At 59.7% G+C, this 22412-nt stretch overlaps 1 protein-coding gene across 1 annotated transcript in view; it reads right to left on the reverse strand.

The window, feature by feature from the left end:
- The window catches only part of ELL (elongation factor for RNA polymerase II), an 80279-nt gene that overhangs the window by 3816 nt on the left and 54051 nt on the right, over positions 1-22412 (reverse strand). The window contains exons 3-9 of the mRNA XM_040241201.1: positions 18040-18161; positions 17507-17670; positions 15364-15638; positions 11449-11573; positions 5628-5724; positions 3994-4480; positions 222-288 (exon numbers count right to left, since the gene is read on the reverse strand). Of these exons, the coding sequence (XP_040097135.1) occupies positions 222-288; positions 3994-4480; positions 5628-5724; positions 11449-11573; positions 15364-15638; positions 17507-17670; positions 18040-18161 (1337 nt within the window). The remainder of the gene's footprint in view (positions 1-221; positions 289-3993; positions 4481-5627; positions 5725-11448; positions 11574-15363; positions 15639-17506; positions 17671-18039; positions 18162-22412) is intronic.

The raw sequence follows: 22412 nt of genomic DNA on the forward strand, positions 1-22412 counted from the left end.
AGAGCCTGGAAGTGTCCACAGCCAAGTGGCCAGCCCCACCCAGGAATCAGCCCTGACTCCGAGGAGACTGGCCGTCAGGAATACACACACAGCCACAGAGTCAAGTCAGCGTACGCGCGAGCACACAGGCGGGAATACACACACACAGCCACAGGGTCTGTGCCGCCTCTGCTAACCAGCAGGATCAGGAGCGGGGAGCAGCAGGCGAGGGAAGTACTCACAGCAAGTAGTCGGGCGTCTCCGAGGTGGACGTGGGGACACTTGAGCTGCTGCAGGTCCCGTTTAAACCTACAAAGAGAAAATGTGTCTCCTGAGTCCGTACCTCGTGTGTCTGTGATGAGATCTACAGAAGGTTGATGCCCTATTGTCTGAAGGCCTTAGGAGGGAGGCCACGCAGAGGGAGCCAGGATGGGCAGAGGCGGCGTGAGTCAGGGCGAGCACCATCTGGCCGCCGTAGGGGGCTGCCTGGAGCTGGAAGTGCCCCCCGCCAGTGGGAGAGGTGGTGAGCCAGCATGGTGTGCGTCCCCAGAGCACAGCTGTGCAGAGATGGCATCGTGGGCACAGTTTTCAGCAAGCACCCAAAAGTACGGGTTCACTGCAGGGTTAAACCCTGGGAAGCTTGTCCAGAGCCTTTGCTGACCCCATGTAAAAGGCCACGAAGATGAAAACCGGTGAACCCTGGACAGTTGAGTCCCAGGGGCATACCATTTTTGGGCCCCACAGGACAAAGCCGGATGGCCGCCACGGTTTTCCCCCTCCTCTCCCTGTGGATGGAGTTGCAGGCCCTGCAGGCTCTGGTCTCTGGCCCGACCATCCCCATCCTGCCACCCCACCCATCCTCCATTCTTCCCACAGACCCAGAACTGCGAGATCAGAGGGTCAACCCTGGGACTGTGACCTGAGACAGTGCCCGAGGCCTGCCCGGACTACAGTCTGCTCCTTTTCCCCGGGGACTTCTTCCAGATGACCTTTGTAACCCTGAGACACAAGCGACGTTATCACTCTGCAGCATCTGCTGAGTGCCTATTTTGGTGCCTCTCTTGAGGAGAGCAGCCCTCCAGTGGACCAGCAGTCTGATGGGCCCCGTGCGGTTTTATACTCCATCCAGTGCAAGGGGAGATTCCCACCAGTGGATGGAGCCCACCCACACCCCCATCCAGGTGTTGTCTCTGAAAAGGCCTCCCTGGGATGCAGCCCAATAGGCACAAACATACAGATTTAGTCTACATCCCCACCTCCCACAGCCCAGGCACGTCAGGCATCCCGGGGTGCTTCACCTTGAGGATGAGAATCAGATGGACCTGGCAAGACACCACAGGGGTCCAGCCTGTGGCAACCAACCCTCTGTGGGCTCCTCTCCTGCCCTGCACCCGGCCACCCCTGCACATCCCAGCTGCTTCCTACCCGTGTGCCCCTTCCCAGGGCAGTGGGTGCAGGGACGTGTCTGTAGGGTCACCCTGCAGGACCCAAGTCTGGGTGCCAATGAGAGAAGGTGCCCCAGTTCCCACATAGGGGTCAGCAGGCCTGAGTTTGGCCTGGATGAACCGAAGCACGCCCCTGCCCAGCATGTGGCTTGGCCAGGAAGGTGCCCTTGGGCCACAGGCGGGGTCCACAGTCTGAGTGAGAGCTGGGGGCAGGCACGAGGGTGGGTCTAGGACCCAGGAGTGGGCCTGTAGCACAGGGGGAGGAAGGTGGTAGAGGGGGGCCTTGGTGGGGTAAGGGGGCGTGGGGCACAGGTGGGCTGAGCTGAGGAGGCTGCCACACCCATCAGGGTCAGAGGCGGTCACAGGGCAGGGCTGGGACCACGGGGCAGACGAGAGGGACAGCAGCACGCAGAAGGGTGGACTGCCTCACGGGACACAAGGGTGACGGAGCTTCTGCACTTGGGTGCCGACCTGGAACCCTCGCCAGCGAGGCAGGAGAAACGTTCAGAGGACAATGCTGCTGTTAAAGGCGGGTGGGGAGCTCTAGCCTGCACAGACGCCCACCCAGGAAGGAGCCACAGCAGGAGGCTGTGTGTGGTGGGAGCTTGGGAGGAAAGGCAGGCCCCCACCCACCGATTATCACCATCAGCTGAGCTACCAGAGGCGCCAGTCAAGGGGGATCGCTCGGTGCCATACCCAACTTCTGGTGCCGCACTTGTGCTTTTCCTCCCCCTTGGGGCCCCTACTCCCTGGCTTTCCTGATCCCAAACCTCTTTCTCACCTTGGCCTGGGGCCAAGCTGCCTGTGGCTGACACACACTGGGCAGGAGCCAGAGCCTTCTGAGCCCTGCACGTGGGGCCGGTCTGGGCAGCATCTTCCTGGCCTGGTCTGTTGCCTGGCCCCATAATCCTACTTCCCCAGACCCTGCCAGAGCACATGGAACCTCGCTTCTGCTGTCTGGGACAGATGGCTCCCTGAGCCCAGGTGCTCAGGTCTGTGTCCCTGGGCGAGACCCGGGTCAGATGGCCTGCGCTCAGGGAGCCAGGCTCCCTTCCCCTCCGGGAAGCCGAGCATGCGGCAGGACCAAGGGGTCCCAGAGGACCGATGGAGCTGCAAGGTCTGTCTTCATCAGACCCACCCCGGACCCGGTCTCCAGCTGCAGAGTGAGGAGCGGGCATGGCCTTTCTGGAGGACAGCTGAGGGACAAATTCAAAAGCCTGAAGGAGCAAGGGCTCCACCTCTGGTCCAGGAATGCCCCCTGCTGGGGGTCCTCCTGAGGAGACCATCTGAAAGCTACGGCAGGTGAAATGCCCGCACTGCCGGCAGGGCCGTGCCTCTGCTGCTGTGACATGCTGACGAGGTTAAATTACGTGAGAGGAAGATCACAATGGAGTCAGTATTGCTCAGAGAGCTCTAAAAATGGAATCAAGAAGCCATTAAGGAAGTGTGACTTGTGCACGGCTCAGCCTGCATGGAATCTGACCTTTTGACCCCATGAAGTCATGTGCCAGGAACTCGTGACAGCTGATCTACTTATCAGACCCCCACTCTCAAACCATGCGTGATACTGTCGACTTACTGGACCCCTAACCTAAAACAAATATTTTCTGACTCTCTGACTTGCGTCAGAGTTAAACCGTTCTCACCAGAAATGTTTAACAAACTCAAGACTTTTGGTCTTCATAAACCCAACTCTTGCTCTTCCTGAGAACTCTCGTGGTCACCTGACCCTATGTCTCCCGAATGGTAATTCTTAAGACCCTACAGAAACCATTTCCCTATCTGCAGCCTCCAGAGTTATTTTGGGGTTTCCGGTAGCCACAAGGGGTGCTCAGCTCAGATGCCTGGGGCTCTAACTGGGAGTGGGGAGGCTCTGGGGGTGAGGACGCTGCCCCTAACGAGCCCCAGGCCCTCGAAGGTCTCCCTGGTCAGCGTAGAGTCCCGGCAGCCTCACACCCCTCGTCCCGCTGAGGGTCTCCCGAGTGCCAACTTCCCTACAGGCTGCAAGTGTGAGGCCTTGCTCTGGCTCTTACCAACTGCTGTTCAGTAGACGAGTCTCCCACCTCCTCCTGGACCCGCCTCTCAGACCCTCTCTCTGCAGGCTCAAAGGTTTGCTCCGCAGGTCACAGCAGGTCCACAGTGATCCAGGGACCCCCTCCCCACCAAGTCCTGACCCCAGCAGCCAACCCTGAGCCCCAGACCCCTGCTGTGTGCTGTGTCTGGGGTCTCCCTGCAACCAGAACTGGGCCCTGGAATTGTTCTTCTCCCTGTGAAATATCCCCTCCCGTGAGCTTCAGCTCCATCAGGCTCCGTGCCCCTGGCCCCCAGGGCTGGCCTGGCACACATCTGACTGTAGGAGCCTTCGAGAACAACGCCGCCAGGGCAGTCACGTGAGCCAGTGCGAGGACACAGAGGGCCTTAATGTGCAGGTGGGCCCAAGTGGGGACTCAGGAGGCAGCCCTCTCGGCATCCCGTGGAGTGAGGGTGTGCGGGCACAGGGCCAGAGCTCAGGCCTCCAGTGACTCCCCCTTCTGCAGAGCCCTCTGCCCCTCGACCTCCTGACACCTACCCGGGGCGACTGGCGGGGCAACTGGAGGGGCTCCAGGGGGGCCCGGCATCTGGCTGAGTGGCCGGTCCCGGGGCCTGTCCTCAGCTGCCCTGTCCTTGTCTTTGTGCTTCTTGGATTTCTTCTTGGATTTGCTGTGCAAGGAGCTGCCGTGGGGCCTGCTGGGCTGGGCACAGTCCGTCAGCAGGGGCATGCTGAGGCGCTCAGTAGGGGCTGGGGCAGCCACTTCCCCACGCTCACAGTCCCGGCCGCTGTGGCCCAGGTCGTTGCTGACGTCGGCCAAGGGGTCGTGGGCCCGCGGCGGCTCCAGTCGCAGGGGCAGGTGGGTGTCTGTACCAGCCAGGGGGCCCGGGGTGGGCAGCAGGCCCTCACGGCCGAGGGTCGCACTCAACTTCCCGTTGACTGTGGGCTGAGCTCTCTGTGTGAAGTGCGATATCCTGGGTTTCTTGTTGGCCAGAGGGTCAATGAAATCAGGAGGCTGCGGCCGTTTCTGTGACAAAGAGGAGAGAATTTCAGGAGTGAGCTGGTACCTGGAGTCACTGTGTGCCCCAGGGAGAGGCTGGGCGGCAACAGGCCAAATTTGAGCTGACCAGTAACCCCACCACAGGCCATGTGGGAACCAGCGCCCACAGGTAGGGCCACTCCGACCACAAGGGGGCGCGCAAACACCACAGCAAGCCCGAGAGGCCCAGAGGTGGGGGCCTGCCTGCCCAGGGACCCGGGGTGGGGGGGTGGGGGGGGGCCGGACCGGGCCAGCAGGGCAGAGAAAGGGTGGCTGGGCCATCAGTGGACCCGCTTCAGCCCATAAGGGCCACCCATGGGAACTGGTCTAAAATATTACTGTGCTCAGCATCCCCAACGGAGCCCAATCTGAGTGACACAGGGCAGGTCCCACAGGCCAGGTCCCACAGGCCAGGACTGTCCTCCCCAGGGCCCTTGAATCCCCATGGCACCCCTGTCACATGGTGCAGGCCTCATCCCCATTCACAAAGAAGACTGAGGTCTGGAAGGCAAGGCAAGAGCAGAGGTACGGAGCCAGGATCAGACCAGTCGGCCTGGGTCCAGGGTGCAGCAGTGTGGACCAGAGTGAAATGAGGCTCTGCCCTCCACGTCCCAGCCACGGGGTGTCCTGGGAGGCTTCAAGACCTAGGCCAGATGCCTCCAGGGGGAGGCAGAGCGGGGAAGAGCGCGGCTGGTCAAGAGACGTGGGACTCACTGGTCAGAGCACACAGTGGGAAGAGACAGCTGTCGCCAAACAGCTCTGACAATGGTGAGGGACCCCACTGCTGAAGATCAAGCCCCCGACAGCAAGGCCCTCCCCGCACACCCTCCCCGCCTACTAACACGGCAGATCCTGATGGGGACACAGTGATTTTTAGAGCAGCCCTGGGAGTCAGAGGCCTCCAGTGTACAGAGTGGCCAGCGGCCGGTGAGCCCTTAGCCACACTACCCCGACAGGCAACCCAAGGAACCTATCCAGGTTCCAGGCCTGGGACCCTCCAGCCCCAGTCAGCTGCTTACGCCTTTGAGAAAACTCGCCAGCCCTGAGTCAGAGGCCCAACAGGCTCCCTGAGAAGCAAGGTCAGGCCCACCACCTCTGCTGTAGTCCGCCCACCCTCCCCGCAAGCCGCTCCTACCTGAGGGGGAGAGGTTGAGCTCCCGTGCTCGCCCGGAGGACTGTTGGCAGCAAGGTCGCCAGGGAGGCCCCCTGTGCTCTGTGGCTGGCAGAGTTTCCTGCACAAGAGAATCAAGGCAGGTTGGAGGGTCCCGAAGCAATGCCCTCCCTGCGAGGCGCACCCAGGCCCACCCACCTCTGCATTGACACTTGCACCCAGCGTCTGGGGGAGGGCCTGGCTCCTCGCTGAAGCATGGCAGGGCTGGGTGCGACGGGCACGCCTGGCAGGCAGAGAGCAGTCGAGCACACCCTGCCCTGGGCACATCCGCAGTGGCCCTGTGGCCACGGCCTCAGCCTCACCGTCAGAAGGCCGGCCACACTGGATGCTCTGTGCCCAGAGAAGGGTCAGGTGACCAGACGCTCATCTTGACTTCCATGACCATGGAGACTGGGACTCCCGGTGCAAAACTGACCGGACACTCAGGGTCCATGCTGTGTCCTCATGGGAGCTACAGACATTGGGTGTTGGCCCTTTTTAAAAAAACACTTGGTCCTTACTTTTATAAACAACTGTCATCCCAATAACAACGCTCACTGCAGAAAGAAAATGCAAAAGAGGGCCGAGATGCCCTGCTCTGAGGTGGGAGATTCAGATTCAGCTCCCATCTTCCTGGGAGCCCAGCCCCAGGACCTCCAGGGATGGCAGGAGCAGCCAGCAGACCACCGGAATCAGCTCAACAGCGCAGTCAGGGACGAGAGAAGCAACGCCCTGACACTTGACAGAAAACGGAGGTGCTGAGAGTCACCCTGGCTGGCTGGGGCTGGCCTCTTGAACTCCTAGAGGCCGAGAGTCTCAGGGGAGCCCAGGCACCCAGCTGGCCCCCCACGCCCTGCAGGAAGCCAAGCTGAGGTCTGGGGCCACGTCCGCTGCTCCAACCAGTGGCCAGCAGAGCACCTCCCTGGCCCTCAGCTGCACTCCAGACTCTGGAGGCTGCCCTCCGCACAGCGGCCTGAAACACAAAGAGAGCCGAAAGGAAGGTTCCAAGAATGGGTGGGGCAAGTCTACTGTCCAGCCCTGTGGAAGCAACCAGAGCTTTCAGTCAAAGACAGAGAACCAGGTGTTCACATCCATTCTCTGTCAAGTCCCCACTAAAAAGGCATAAAAGAGAAAAGGAAAAAAAGACAGCAATGCTACTTAACGCGGGAAGCAGAAGCACTAGTGGTGACTATCCTGGAGGAGCCAAGGAAACTGAGTCCTGGGCTGCAGAGCCCGCAGGCCCGCAGCGTGCGCCTCGGAGACCTCAGTGGAGGCGCCTTCCAGGCTGCCCCCCAGCAGCCCTGCTCTGGGGCCTGGCCTGCTCGGGGCAGCTGCAAGGGGAACCCCCAGCATGTTCGAGAGTAAAGGAGCCCAGGCCTTCCCCAGGGGGCCAGGAGGCTGCTCGGGCCACACAGGATGGACAGAAGCATGGCCTCCAGAGGAGAGGAGACAGAGGGGCCTGTGGAGGACCCAGAGATGCCTCAGGGCTACCAAGGAGGCTGGACTGCCAACAGCAAAGTTCTGCGGAGGCAGCACCCTAGCTTCCAGGCAACAACTGTCAGGCCCTGAAGCAGACAAGACGATGCATTTGAAAGGACAGAGAGCAACCAAGCCGCTGTGCCACAACTACTGAAGCTGAGTCCCAGAGCCCGTGCTGCACGACAGGAGAGGCCGCCGCAAAGAGAACCCCGAGAGCCGCAAATGGAGAGCAGGCCCCTCGCCGCAACTAGAGAAGAGCCCGCACAGCAACAAAGACCCAGCATAGCCACAAATAAATTAACTTTTAAAAAGAAAGGAGACTCTAAGAGGATGAAAATGTTAAATCCACCAGAAACACACCAGCCTTAATAGCCTCAGAAAGACAAAGATCTGAAATACACACCTCTCCAAAAAAAACATACAAATAGCCGATAACTGCAGGAACAGATACTCAACATCATTCCTTGCTCATCCAGGGAAACTCAAACCGATACCACTATAAAATACCACTTCACACTGGTTAGAATTTAAAAAAAAGAAAATATAACAAGTGTTGGTGAGGCTGTGGAAAAACTGGAATTGGGCACTGCCGGTGGGAATGTGAAATGGGGCAGGCACTGAGAAAGAGAGTCTGGCCGTTCTTCAGAAAGTTAAACACAGGATTACCACATGGCCCTGCAATTACACTCCTCAGGACATATTTGAGAGAACTGAAAATCTGTATCAGTTATATTTGTGTCCTTGTACACAAATGTTCACAGCATCACTGGACACAATCCCGAAAAGGTGGAAACAGTTCACATGTACACTGACAAAAAAATGAATAAGCAAAAACTCAGACACAATAGATACAGAAAACAACCAAGAACCAGGTCGTAGAAAAGAATGAAGCTCTGCCACATGCTAAAATGTGGAGAAACCTTGAGAACATAACACTGAGCGGAAGAAGCCAGATACAAAAAGCCACATAGCACACAATCCCATTGATAAGAAGTGTCCAGAACAGGCAAATCCAAGAGACCAGAGGCAGATTAGCGGCCGTCAGGGGCGGGGGCGGGGGGCGGGGCGTGACTGCTAATGCAGGCTTTTGGGGGGATAAATGGTTTGAAACTAGTTGGAGGTGGTGATTGCACCCTTGGAACTAGAAATGATGGCAAAAAGAGAGACAGATCGGAGCAGCTGAAGAACTCTCCCCAAAGTAGAAGAAATAAAAATAAACAACCAGGAGGACAATAGCGAATGGTGTGGGAGCATGGCCCCCAGGGGCAGACTGAGGAAGCCGCTGGGAGGACACTGGGGCCTCCCGCAGCCGCACCGAGGAGAGGACGACCGGCGTTCAGACTGCCAGGGCCACCGGCGCCCTCCATGCCATCACAGGCCAGGGAGGGAGCTGATGAGGCGTCCGTGGCCAGACCTTCAATGTGGAGGGAAAGCGCATTCCCGTCTAGAAGGCTGCTGCTGCTGCTAAGTCGCTTCAGTCCTGTCCGAGTCTATGCGACCCCATAGACGGCAGCCCACCAGGCTCCCCTGTCCCTGGGATTCTCCAGGCAAGAACACTGGAGTGGGTTGCCATTTCCTTCTCCAATGCATGAAAGTGAAAAGTGAAAGTGAAGTCCCTCAGTTGTGTCCGACTCTAGCAACCCCATGGACTGCAGCCCACCAGGCTTCTCCGTCTGTGGGATTTTCCAGGCAAGAGTACTGGAGTGGGGTGCCACTGCCTTCTCCGATCTAGAAGGCTAGATGTGGCCAACTGCCAACTGGCGTGCTGGCCACCCAGGTGTGGAGCTGTGGCAGACGGACGTCCCAGAGCCTTCTCCGAGAGATGTTCCAAGAGCTGGGTTCCTTCAGCATCAGGGCAGAATCCCAGACCCGGAAACAGGAGGACTTTCGAGGGAGGGAGGCAGCTCCCTGTGGAAGCCCTGGCCCCTTGAAAGTGATGAAAGGCCATGAGACAACCAGAGGGAGCTTGTGGCTGCTGAGCACTTGGCCAAGCAGGTTACCAACTACAGGGAAAGTACACTGCCTGTGAGACAGACCGAGGCTTGGGCTGTCTAGGCTATGCCCTGGGGGAGGGGAGGCCAGGACAGGACAGGACAGGTTGGGGGACTGATTTCAAGGCCACATGGGGTCCAGGCCTCACCCTGCACTGGGACATCCAGACTCTGCCTGGGACAGGCCAGGCCTGAGCCGTTACACACGGGGACTGAAAGCACGGAGGAAGCATCCAAATACTCAGCTGAGGGTTTCCCTGGTGGTCCAGTGGTTAAGAACCCGCTTGCCAAGGCAGGGGACACAGGTTGGATCCCTGGTCCGGGAAGATTTCACATGCTGAGGAGCAATTAAGTCCATGTGCCACAACCACTGAGCCCGAGCGCTGCACCCAGTGAAGTGCGCGCCCCCTGAGTCGGTACTCCGCAACGAGAAGCCTCCACGAGAAGCCCGAGTGCCTGTCTGCAGAGCAAAGCCATGGGGGCGCAGGCAGACCCTGGAAGCACAAGCGTACTCAACTCAGGTACAAGTTTAGAACAAGCTGTAGAATAAGGAAGGCTGCAGCCCGTGGGGTAACACAAACCCCCACACTCAGCCTGTAACAAGAGGAACACCCTAAGACCTCGTTTCTCCTTCTTGCCATGAGACCTACAGCATGAAGAGCGGTTGTTAATAGGGCTTTCTTCAGGGAGGGAGCAACCTAAACATGGAAAAAAAAAAGCTGTGCCGAGCAGCGCTGGGTTGTGGCTATCAGTGATATTGACCCTGACCTCTGCCCACCAATCAGGTCAAGCTCCCAAGAGCAGCAGATGCTGTCAGCTTCTGGAGAGGCATCCGACCAGGCCACCCCCCCGCCCTCCGCCGGCCAGCTGGCCCATGCAGCCCGAGAGGAGAGCGCCAAGATGGCCCAGGGCAAACATGAGGGAGGAAAGGAGAGCTTGGCGTGGCCCTGAGCTCCGGGAGTCAAGAGCCTGAGGAACCTCCCACCTGATACCCCTCAGTATTCAGCCCAGTTTCCTAAGGGACCACACCCACCCATGGGCAGACTGCCCATAGGCTGCTTGCTCCTGGCCATGCCCCTCCTGGAGAGCTCTGGGACACCAAGGCCTGGGGGCCTGAGATCAGCGGGCAGTGAGAGGCTCTGAAGGAAGGGTGGGAGCAGCCTCAAGGCGCCCCACCCCCATGTGCCCCTTGGCACCTCAAAGCACTCAGGTGGGTGTAAATTACTATTTCAACACTACTGCCATGCGTGCATGCATGCTCTATCGCTTCAGTCGTGGCCAAGTCTTTGCAACCCCGTGCCACTAGAGTGCATTAGCGTCTCCAGGCAAGGGTACTGGACTGGGTAGCCATGCCCTCGTCCAGGGGATCTTCCCAACCCAGGGGCGGAACCTGCACTGCAGGCAGACTCTTTACCACTGATGCAAACACCTGCGGGAGGTGACAGTGTCTGAGACAGGCTTGGTGGGCAGCAGACGACGCCCAGAGAGGGGAGGGGGAGCATCTTCTGCCGAAACCATCCCCTCTCAGCCTCCCTGAGCACCTAGAGACGTCTAGAGAGCCACGAGAGTGACCCTGGGACAGCAGGTAAGCACCCCGCAGGGCCAAGGAGGAGCTCATGCTTCACCTAGAATGGCCCTGACTTGGCTCTGATTTCCAGATGCAGTCACTGCTTTCAACAACTTAAAAAAAAAAACCTTCATAAATTGCTCCAAGTCCCTGAGAAACCACTTAAGGACTAATTAGCATCTCAGGCTGCTCTGAAGGGCGCTTCACAGCCGGGGCTCCCAGGCATCAATTGAGAAGGAAATCATTAACTGCTTGCTTTAGACAGGGGCCGACTTAACCACTTCTCCCCAGAGCCACCTTGGCTACTCCTGACTTCAGGTCCCCATTAACCCGAGAGGGGATGCGTTTAATTAATGCTGCTTAATAGTGTCTGTGGGGAGGTTTGTTTTGCTTTCTTCCTCTCTGCTTCCAGTCCTTTAGACTTTCTTTTTAAGAAAGAGGTGGCCTGCAGCAGTAGCCTGTGGGAACGTGCAGATTTCAGAAGGAGCTTGATAGGAGGGGCAGCAGAACGGCTGCTTTGGGGTCTTCTGTCCTGAAGTTCTCATGTTCAACACAGAGACTCAGGCCCTCCACCCTACTCAGGAAGGCTCGCCTTTTCCCTACAGGAGGCCATGGTAGGCTACCTAGGCAGTCTCTACAGACCCCCTCCATCCTGTCTGCGGGACCTGTGGGCTTTGGCGCCACGGGAGGCCGCCCCAGCCTTGTGGAGGTGAGATGGGCCCCAGGCCCAGCGGATGGGACTCATTGATGGATGGGGCGGCGGTGTTACCGGATGAGCATCCGCTTCAGCAACTGCTGGTCTCCCTCCGAGTAGCCAGGCCAGTCCTTCTGCACATCCTTGTACACACAGTCTTTCAGGGTGCACGTGCCATCCTTGGCATTCACGTTGGCCACCTGCAAAATAGAGCCAGGGGCACCTCGTGTATAGCCCAAGAGACAGGGGTGGCCATGAGAGCATTTTGGGGGGTGGCGCGGGGAGAGGCGGAGACAGACACTAAAGGGGACAGAGGACAGCACACTTTTGCCCCAAGCCAACACTCGGCCCCCCAACTCCTCTGGAGGCCGGGACGGCGGCCCTTGGGGTGCCGAAGGGTCAGAGCAGCAGGCCCAGATGCTGCTGGAGGCCAGGCTGGCTCCACAAGGGGGCGCTGCCATCTACACTCCCAAGACTCCATCAGCAGCCCATCCCCCTGCTATGGACTGAACCATTTTTGTCCTCCACAAATCCACGTTAAGTTTTACCCCCTACTAACCTAAGACCATGGTATTAGGAGGTGAGGCCTTTGGGAGGTGATGAGGTCATGAGGGTGGAGCCCCCATGAGGGAGTGTCTGTTTTTGCGGGGAGAGGCTGTGCTGGGTCTTTGCTGCTGTGAGACTTCTCCAGACGTGGCACGCTGGGGGCCACTCTCCAGCTGCAGCGTGCGGGCTTCTCATCGTGTGGCTTCTGTTGCGGAGCACAGACTCTAGGGCTCTTGGGCTTCAGCAGTCGCGGCGCATGGGCTCAGCAGGCGCGGCTTCCAGGCGCTAGAGCACAGGCTCGACAGCAGTGGCACAGGGGTTTGGCCGCTCTGCAGCACGTGGGATCTTCCTGGATCAGGGATTGAACCCTTGTCTTCTGGACTGGCAGGCAGAGTCTTTACCGCTGACCCACCAGAGAAGCCCAGGTGTCTTTATAAAAGAGAATCCAGAGTTTCTTCACCCCCTCCCCTGGATGGCCACGAGAAGGCAGAACGCAGGCCCTCACCAGACACCCAATCTCCTGGTGCCCTCATCTTGGGCCTCCCAGTCTCCAAAGCTGTGTGCCGGGTCTGTGGTGTCTAACCCACCCAGGCCATGGTGTTCTATGACAGCAGCCTAAGATACACGCTCTCAAACTCACAGCTCCTGTGGCAGAGTTAGCCGATTTGGGGGAGCTGCGGGAGGGGTGCCTTCAGGGCCCAAGCTGAGCCCACCTTCCCTGCAACCAGCCAGCCTGCTGCTTCTGGTTAACACAAGCTGAGTTCATCTTCGAGACTCTGTGCAAAGATGCATTTAGAACATTTGCCTAATGTGCTTGATGGAATTCAGGCCCCTGACCCTCAGAGGGCATTCTCCTAAGTGTCTTGTCAGGCACCATGATCCCCAAAATGCGCGTGCGGAGCTGTGTGATTGCCACGGCAGCTGCTGTTTTTCACTACAACTGAGACTGAATTTATTCTCCACGTCACAGCAGTTTCCCCAAAGAGCATTTTTTAATGGTTGAGTAATATTCCACCAAGAGGCTGCACTGTGATTCACTCAATCCTTTCTCCTTTGTTGGACGAGGACTCTGTTTCCAGCTTCTCTGGAGCATAAACAGATGTCACTTGTGCAGGTTTTTCCATGCTGGTGATGGTTTTCTTCGGCTAGCTTCCCAGAAGTGGGATTAGTGGGTCAAAGACTCTGAACATTTTTATGGCTTCTGAGATGCTTTGCTAAAATGCTCTCCAAAAGAGCCACCCACCCATCCAAACTCCCACCAGGAAGGTGGAATGCCTCAAATCTTCTCTCCGGATGTTTTCACAAAAGTGAAAGAGGAGGTGTCTTTGCACAATGCTGCTCATCAGAGTCACTGGGTCGGGGGCAGGAGGGCTGGGAAATGAGCATCCTTAGTGAGGTGCAGCCCCTTATACCTTCCTGTCCTCACGCTGGTGGGGTCCCAGTGCCCCTCCCACAACTGCTGGGGAGAACAAGTCTGCTAGCAAACACAGAAGCTCAAGGCAGATGGGACAGGAAATCAGACAACAGGAGAAATCAGAGCAGGCACCCAGGGTGCTCTAGGGCTCTAGTGCAAGACACTGCCTGGGCTGCCTCAGGGAGCTGCCAAGCCCAAGTTGGCTGGGGAAGCTGGCACCCAGCACGATGCCTCTCTGGCCCCAGGAAAGAACCAGGAGCAGTGAGAACACCTTGGCGGTTAAAAGTGAAGCAGGTGCCCCGGGCAGACCCAGGTCAGCCCCGCCAGCCCCTCTCCCCAGAGGACTAAGCCTGGCGCCCCTGGCGTCTAAGTGTCACTTGGTGGGTAAATCTGAGGCGCCATCAAATGCTGGGTCGGCCAAGGTTCACATTCTGCACGTGCTGCTTTTTTACTCTGGGCCCGAACAGAACAAGACTGGAGAGCAGGAGCCAGGGCATGTTTCAGAATGCCACCCCAGGGGCTAAGGACCTGGCTGGCTGGTGATTCGCGCTCCAGGCACTGGCCGGGGCAGGCATGGCTGTCACCCGGGCCCTCAGTCTCGGCTCACGGCTGACGACCCTGCCCAGCTCCCTTAGCTCTGCCTCAGTCACCCTATGGTGCAGGAGGCAGCTGTGGGTGGCCCCCAGCCCAGGGAGAGGGCCTCCCGTGTGCTTCCCCCAATTTCCCAAGGGTGAGACAACACGTGACTTTCCAAGGAGATGAGCACCCTGGGAAATGTTCTTCTTGGTTCCAGAGCTTTCTGGATGCTCTAGCAAGCCCCAAGAAAACCCCTGAACTACAGAATACTGTATCTGTCTTCTCTAGGCCCTGAGCCGACTCCTGAGCTTGCCGGGAGAAACACTGCCACTCAGTCCTCACCAGCACAACCTCCACGTTGGGGGCGGCGGCTCAGGAAGCCAAGTTTGCACAAAGGCCACCAGTGAGTACATGAAGGAGCCCCTGACGGAAACGAAGGCTCCGGGGAGCACCTCCACTCTCAGGACACAGGGGGCTTCTCCACAGTGAAGGGGAGGGGAGGCACCTGCCCTGTGGGGCAGGCCCAGCCCCAGATCAGCACTCATGCTCAGAGTGCGGGGCTGGTTGCCCAGGCCCCTCTTCCCTCTTCACCCCTGCCCCGCACCCTGAACTCGCTGGGGGGTGGTGATGACACAGGGATGCAGTCCGAGCATGGGGGGACGAAAGCCACACTGATGTTCTCCTACCAAAGGTGTGTGTGGTCACCCCAGCCTCGGGCTGCACTCAGGGAGGGGCAGAGGGGCAGCAGGGCACCCACGGGAGAACTCAGTCAATCGGAAATCCTCAGAAATGCGCGGAAACTCCTCAGATACAGTTCCGGATGGTCATGGCGCCAACTTTCGACCACCGGAGGCAGCACCCAAGAGCCCAGAGTGTCTGGGGCAGGCCACAGCTCCTCCTAGGACATGGCGTGACTGCTGCTGGCTGTGGTTCTCGCAGAAGCAGAGCTCTGAGGTGGCCTATTGCCACTTCACAGCCAAGCGGCGTGCACGTGGCCCAGCTAAAGCGGTGAATCAGGAGCGAGCCACCGATCCTCTCAGGAGTCCGTGAGCTGCCTCCTCCAGGGCGGCTCTGGGACCAGCGCTGTTGCTCCAAAGTCCTGGCTGTTTAACAGCAGGCTCTGCCTGCTGGCTCCACGTTCCAGCCTCATTACCTCTTGACCCCAAAGAGAGGTGCTGTAGTCACTTCCCAGCCACAGACAGAAGCCTGAGGGTCCAGACATGAAGCCCCTTGCCTAGCGCCACAGCCGATAAGCCACAAGGAGACCCACCTGATATGAAACCTGAGTTCTTGCTAACTTGCGCTTGCGGATTCCCCAGGCTTCATTCAATTCCAAAAGCCTTGTGCATCTGAAGTCTTGGGTCCCCCGTGCTACGCCCACTGCCTGAGAGCCTATAGCTGTGAGGAGACGAGCCCTGAGCGGTAAGGTGCCCCGCGCCCCGGGCAGCACGCACCTGCTGGAGGAGGCCATCCAGCGCGTCCTTGTCCGCCTGCGCCAGGCCGTCCTTCTGCAGCCGCAGCAGCAGCTCGGCCTTCCGGTAGGGCCTCAGGGCCAGCAGGTGCAGCACGCGGTCCCGGAAGGGCCGCTGAGCTACCCCGCTGCCCCCGCCGGCACTGCCAGCGCTGCACTTCTTGATGGCGCTGGCCGGGTTGATCGGGGTTGCCCGCTTCCGGGAGGGCACAGCATCCACTGCCCCCGGGGCTGGCTTCCGAAACTGAACCTTCTTGCCTACAGTAAGAGCCAGGTGTCAGGGATGGGAAGGGCTGAGGGTGGTCGCCGTGTCCCCCTGCCTGGAGCGGATGGCATGTTCCTGAGCGAGCACACGTACACCCACGGATGGCCCACGGCCGACAGTGCCGAGCTCTCACCAAGCCCAAGGCATCTTAAGCCTCGTGCAGCCCTACTCATCCAGTGAGAGCGCCACCTGCTGACCACAAGCAGATAAAAGGGCACTTGCGGGGTCCCCAGTCTCAGAAGGGGGCTGAGAGCCTTAACTAACTTCATCCAAACCCCTGGCCCCTGTGGGGAAGGGGGCTGATGGGTAAAAGGGAGTCCCGGAACGGCAGGAGCAGCAGCCCAGAGCCTGCAGTTCCCCGCTCTCTGCTGGCCCCCTGGGCCCCACCGCGCTCTTTTATGACCAAGGAGAAATAAAAGTGTCAGGCCACTTGGGCAGACCTGCCTGTGCTCGGAGCCCCAGGGGCCACAGGCCTCTCTCCCACCCTCCTGGTGCAAACAGAGACGTGTGAGGGGTCCTCTTGGTGGAGGGGGCTTCCATCCAAAGTTGCTCACCCCACCTTGGACAACGCCCCTGCCACCGCAGGAAGGAGAACATCTGAGCAAAGTCAGTGCAGGTCTTAAACCCTTGGGCCACAAAGCTCTCCACGACAACTGTCTTTGGCACATATCCCTCAACTCTGGCTTGTCAAATGAACACAAGAAGGAGTGCTTTTAGAACCTGCAGGGCCAGACTTCGTCCCCAGAGAACCCTGATGACATGGGGTCGAGAGAGGCCTGACACAGCCAGGACTGCATGTCTGTGGCTTCTGAGGCCAGAGAACAGTAAAAGCCTTCACTGTATCCTAAGTGGAACAATAAGATAAATTCTGGCTAAAAAACCCACCCAAAACTTATTAAAATGTGTACAAATGTCTGTATTTGCATCGTAAGGCAGAGCAGGTAGCTACAGCCCTTTGGGATTCTGGCCGCCACTTCCTGGGCAGCTGACAGTCTGGAGCCCAGGCTCCCCGGGCACACACTGCCATGCCCACCAGGGCCCCGTGCTGACAGCAGGACCAGCACCATCTAGGGTTTCATTCAGAGCCAACCCCACCACTAGGCAAGGGAGATTGCGTGCTCTGTGGAGCAATGTGAAAGACTGACTTTTTCTTAAAGAAGAAAAAAAAACTCCAAAAGACATCAAGGTGCTCCTCTGCTTCATGCCTCTCTCGGGCCTCTTTTGCCTGACAATGAATTCACTGGAAACTCCGTCTACATCCAGAGGTGGGAAGACTGAGGCAGCACTGTGGAGCTTTCTAAATAAACAGTACTTCTCTCCACACTTTTAATGTGGTCAGAATCTCAATTTCTCTGCAATTGTTTCCAAGCAGATGCTGAAGGGGTGGAAGGTCCTAGAAACAGGGATCAACGCGCTTCTTTCCAGGTCTCCGCCCCATGGTCCCTCGCTGGCCCCAACACAGCAGCAGGCTGCCCGCAGCAGAGTGCATCTTGCCATCTGCACTGTGCCCTGGCCAGGTCAGCCATGGGAAAGAGACACCTGGGCAGGTGAGGGCAGGGGTGGCCACTGAAGTACAGGCTGAAGCTCTGGCTTCATGCACGGTGAGAGGCAGACGTACCTGAGGCTAGAGCCTGGGGAAGGGGCCCTGGGATTCAGGATTCCTGGAACTCCCAGGCCCTCTAGTCCATCCTGGATTCAGAATGCAGCAGACACCACCCAAGAAGGACCCAGCTCCCCTGGCTTCTGTCAGCCCACCACTCCTGTTCCTGCTCCTGAGGGGCCTGAGACGCACCAGCTCTCCTGACATCTGCCCAGCAGGCACAAGACCCCCACGGGTGAAGCCCCACCCCGCAAGCCTTACCCAGGTAACGGCCTCCGGGCTTGATGACGATGGCACCTCGACTGCGCGTCTCCTCCTCAGCCTGCGCCAGGCTCTGCCGCGCCTTCTGGTAGGAGTCATCAGTGGCGCACACTGTGATCTTGTCCTGGATGCTGCCCAGGCAGTCCAGGTGGACATCCCCATGGCTGCAAGACACGAGGCCAGAAGGTGAGGTGAGCTCCGGGGATGACCGGAGAGGCGGCCTCGGGGCCGACACCGCCCCCGACACTGCCGGCGAGGAAACGGGGTCTGGTGCTGACAGGGTTTCTGCAAGGCGCACCTTGACCTGAAAGAAGCAAGGGCACCTAGGTTCCTGGGCAAGAGGGGGCACACCAGGACCCATACCTGCATCCTAGACACACTGTAAGAGCCAGGACGGTTCATCTGAGAAGAGCTGGGGCTGGAGGTGGGGGTAAACATCTGCATGGTGGGCTGGCGCGGGGGACGCCACGGCGGGGGTCAAGGGAGGTGGGCCTGGCCACCGTGAGAGCTGGGGCAGTCTGGGCAAGGCTCACCTGGAGACGTACTGCTGGACGCAGTCGAAGCTGCCCTGGGGGCTGTCACGGCCGATGTTGGAGAGGTAGAAGGAGAACGTCCGCGCCTCCGTGGGGCAGTCAGGTTGGGGGATGGAGATGTGCTGCACGGAGAAGGGGTGTCACTGGGGGGCCCATAGGCAGGGCCAGCACGCGATCCTGGCCCATCCCTGGCGATATGTGAATGCACCCCCTTGGTCTCCCGTCAGTGACAGACCAGCCTGTCACCATGGCCAGGCTGCTGGTGGGTCCTGGGCCCCACACAGCAGCGCAGGGTGGGGGTGCGGTTTCCCATGTCTGCAGCAGTGGCACCATGGGCTAAGGAGCACGATCCCTCAGCACATAGCCGGAGGCAGGGGCCCACTCCAACCTGGGCCACGGCTCAGGTCCCCCACCCAGCAGGGCAGACTGGGCTTGAGACAACCTGGAAAGCTGAGATGGGGCAAGACAGGTGGGCGTCAGGAGCGGGCTGGCACGCTCGGCCGAGATACCCTGGCACACACACCCCCATCTCCCATGTGGCGAGGCCCTCTCCACCTCCTCCGGGCCAGGGCCACCCTCCACCTGGGTATCTGGGAAGAAGGCAGGCATACAGGCACAGGCCTCAAGGGGCTCACAGATGGGCAGCACTGGCCCCCGCCGACCACGACACGGGCTGTGTTCACATGGTTCACCTAACCCTGAAGGCAGATGGCACCGTGGCAGCCTAACTAGGCAAAGCCACAGCTGCCGGAGAGGAAAGACAGACGGCCTCACTGTCAGTGGCACCAGCTCTGGCTGAGGTGCAGGGCTCAGTGCAGGGCAGCAAACCCAGAGGTCACTTCATTCCAGGCCGACCCTCTGGCCCCTTGCCCACCCTGGGCGACGGCCAGCAGCTGCTGAGAAACACAGACAGGAAAACCTCACGCTCCAGCTGCCAGCCCCTGGGCGGGCCGCGAACGGCCTCCAGAGCCCTGTCGCCAGAGGAGACCAGTCTTAAGGTCCGCCCTGGGCTGGAGCACCGGGGCTTGTCAGTTAGGGAGACACGCCGGGAGGAATCACAAACAGTCAAGAAGGGGCAGCACCAGAGCTAAGGGGGCAGAAAGCTGTCCCTGGGCTGTCGTGCCGCCTCCACAGGCCTAGCCGAGGCCGCCTCCTCTGAGGTGACGTGAGGACACAGCATGCCCCATAAGCGCGGGATAGCACGCGACCCTGGGCTGAACGCCCCCTGCCCTGTGCCCGGCTGTTACACGCGAACGCAGCCAGCTCGGCCCGAGTCGAGTCTGTGTGATCAAGGACATGAAGCTCCGGCCACAGCAAGAGCAGCAGCTCCCCTGCCCCAGCCCTCGGGGAGGAGGGGGGTGTGGAGACCCTCGAGGGAAGCTGGGAGGGCATGCAGCCCAGGAGTGGCTCCGAATGCCGTGGAACGCCCCCAACGCACAGCCAGTCTCTGCTGCAAGGAGAGGCCCCCTCCTCACACAGGGAGCGCCGAGGCATCAGAGAGCGGTCCCCAGGCCTAGCCGCTTGGGACAGGAAGAGCCTGGCCTGGGGGAGAGGGGCAGTCTGCGGCGGCTGTCCAGGGACTGCAGACGACCCTGGGCGGACGATCACGCCGTCCCCCAGCTCCCCACCCCACAGCTGGTGTCTGCCCAGCGTGCTCTCCTGGTCCTCCAGCATGCCCCTGTGCACACAGCAGGTGGCGGGGGGCCCGGTCAGGACGCACAGCCAGCGGCAGGGAGACCAGCAGGGCACCAACATCAGCCCTGGCCAGCCACACAGACCCTGATCTCCACACACACACATTGCTGTAAGGGTCACAAAGGGGACGAAGTAGCTCACGCTTGGCAAGCGTGTTTATACTATAAACCTGGACTGCCTGCTATGACTCACCTTGGGCAGGAAAACACCTATGCGTGCGCGCGCACACACACACACGCACTGGAGTCCATGTGCAACACTGCACTGTCCAGCACTGGCAGCCATCCTGCACCGTCTGTACACACTCCTGGGCAGACGGGACTTCTGCTCTCCATTACGGCAGTAACTGGACACCCAGCGCCCAGATGCTCCTGAGGGTCACCACGGGAGAGGCCCCCACAGGCACCACAGGCAGGTACACACTGACGCAGCTACCCAGAACACGGCGGGAAGAGTGTGCCCCATGACGTCAGCAAAAGCAAAAGTGCCCCTCACGGAGGCTGAGGCCTGACACGCGGCTCCTCCCCACACCCGACCCTGAGCCTCTCCCTCACCACGTGCCGGCTCTGGCGGAGACCCAGCCTCCCCCGGCAATGTTTTCCCATCTCCACCTGCTTAGAGGGGAGCGGCTGCCCTGCCTGCCTGCCACAGCCCCCGTCGGGGAGAGCAAAGGAGGGGGTACAGTCTAGGTCCCGACACCACAGTGCTCCTCTCTGGGCAGGGGCGTGGGGGACCATTACCTGTGATTCTTCAGCCCAGTGAGGACTTTTCCACACAGGTATCAGCCCTTTCAAAATCCTCGGGTCAGGGTAGGGGGGCACAGCCCAGCGCCCAGAGGAGGGTCTGTGCAGCCACTGGGGCCACAAGACAGGGAGAGGAAGGCCTGCGTGGAGCCTGCCACAGCAGTCCTGAAGCCCCAGCCCCTCCCCAGCTCTCTGGCACCAGAGCGCACGGAATCCTCTGGTTAACGGGCTGTTATGATGCTGGTTAATGGCTACCAGTCCCTGGGAACCAGTGAGGGAAACCAGCCCAATGGGCACGAAGGCCCAGGACACCTGACTTTCTCTGTGATGGCAGAGAGCGTGCCCCACATTCTGAAATTCAGCCTCTGCTCCGCAGTCTTCTGGACTGAGCCTTGGCTCCCCTAGGGGCCCCCACGGGGCCGCAGTGGGCCTGGGCAGGGCAGGTTTCGTGCATCTGATGCCAGCCCCGACTTCTGGTATGAGGAGGCCAAGGGAGGTGCCGCAGACTCATGGGTGTCCCTGAGTGCGAAGATGCACAGGCAGCCCTGGCCCTCCAGACGGCCGTGTCCCATCCCACCTGGAGGACCCGAGCGGCTGACGTCCAACCCTGAGGCCGAGGAGGGTGCTGGCTCCACCGTGGGCAGGTCAAGCCCCTTTGAAATTCATCCCAAGTCAGGCTGGCAGCCCTAACCCCACATACGCAGGGCCTAATGTGTCTGCAGTGCAAGTGGGGGCTTCAGAGAGACGAATGAAGCCCCGAGCAGGCTGTGGGCAGGAAGAAACAGTGGGGGCGCACCTGGAATCCTCTTCAGGAGAGAGCAAGACCGAATGGGGCACACAGGAACCAAGCACCACCTCGCCAACTCTGACCAGAGGGTTTTTAGGGGACACGCATTTCATTATCTTTATTTTCAGGGAACCCTCAGCATAAAGTATATTTTGGATCAAGAGTTACTACTGCACAGCTGCACGGTCAGGAAGAGTCTCTGGAGGAGGAAATGGCAACCCACTCCAGGATTCTCGCCCAGGAAATCCCACTGATAGAAAAGCTGCTGGGCTACAGCCCAGGGGGTCCCACGGCGTCGGACGCAAGTGAGCACACACCCTGGATGGCTGAGGAGGCCTTCCGAGAGCAAAGCAGCCTCTTCTGCCCACTGGACGGCCCACGTCCTCAGCCCCAAACCCAGGTGCTTTCTGAGCATCTCCTTCCTTTCTGAGAGCTGCCTCCGCACTGTGGACAGGGAGGGGGAGCACACACGGCCCCTGCCCACCACTTCCCAGGCTTCCAGGTTGTTCCCACCTTGCAGCAACGGGCAACCCTGGGCTCAAGTGCAGGCCGGCCCTACGGACTCCCACAGAGCCGGCGCTGGGACTGCAGACAGGGGCTGGTCACGGCGTCTCACCAGGGCCATCAACGCTCGTTCCAGAAACTGCCTTTGGGCCCGCTGCACCACACAGGAAGGCCTCACTCGGCCCTGGACCCTGACCCCTCCCTGTCTGTCCTCATCAGCTGAGGAGTTCTGGGGGGAGGCCAGCCCACGAGGGAGTTTGCACTTCCCCTCGACAGGCTGTTGCTTCACCAGCTGTCAGGGAGTGAGAGCTCAAGTGACCCCTGATGGCAGAGGGGCCCAGGGCAGCCACCCCAGTGTCTGAGAGAGAGCAGAGAACACACACACACGCACGGACACGGCAGACGAAACAAAGGTGAGTGCTTTGCTCTGCAGCACGCCAATGCTGGGCGTGCCACAGGCTGCCACGCATCACCCCCAGGAAGCGGCCAGCACCAGGGCCTGGCCACACACCACCACGGCTAGACCTCGCAGCACTCCCTGCACGGGGCGGGGGGGGTGGGGGTGGGCAGAAGCCAGGCCGGACCTGACTCCCACCCCAGGAGCTGGGGGACACAAGGCCCTATGCCAGCTGGGCTGCATTCGC

The sequence above is a fragment of the Oryx dammah genome, unplaced genomic scaffold (genome assembly GCF_014754425.2).
Source record: "Oryx dammah isolate SB20612 unplaced genomic scaffold, SCBI_Odam_1.1 HiC_scaffold_5, whole genome shotgun sequence".
NCBI lineage: Eukaryota > Metazoa > Chordata > Mammalia > Artiodactyla > Bovidae > Oryx > Oryx dammah.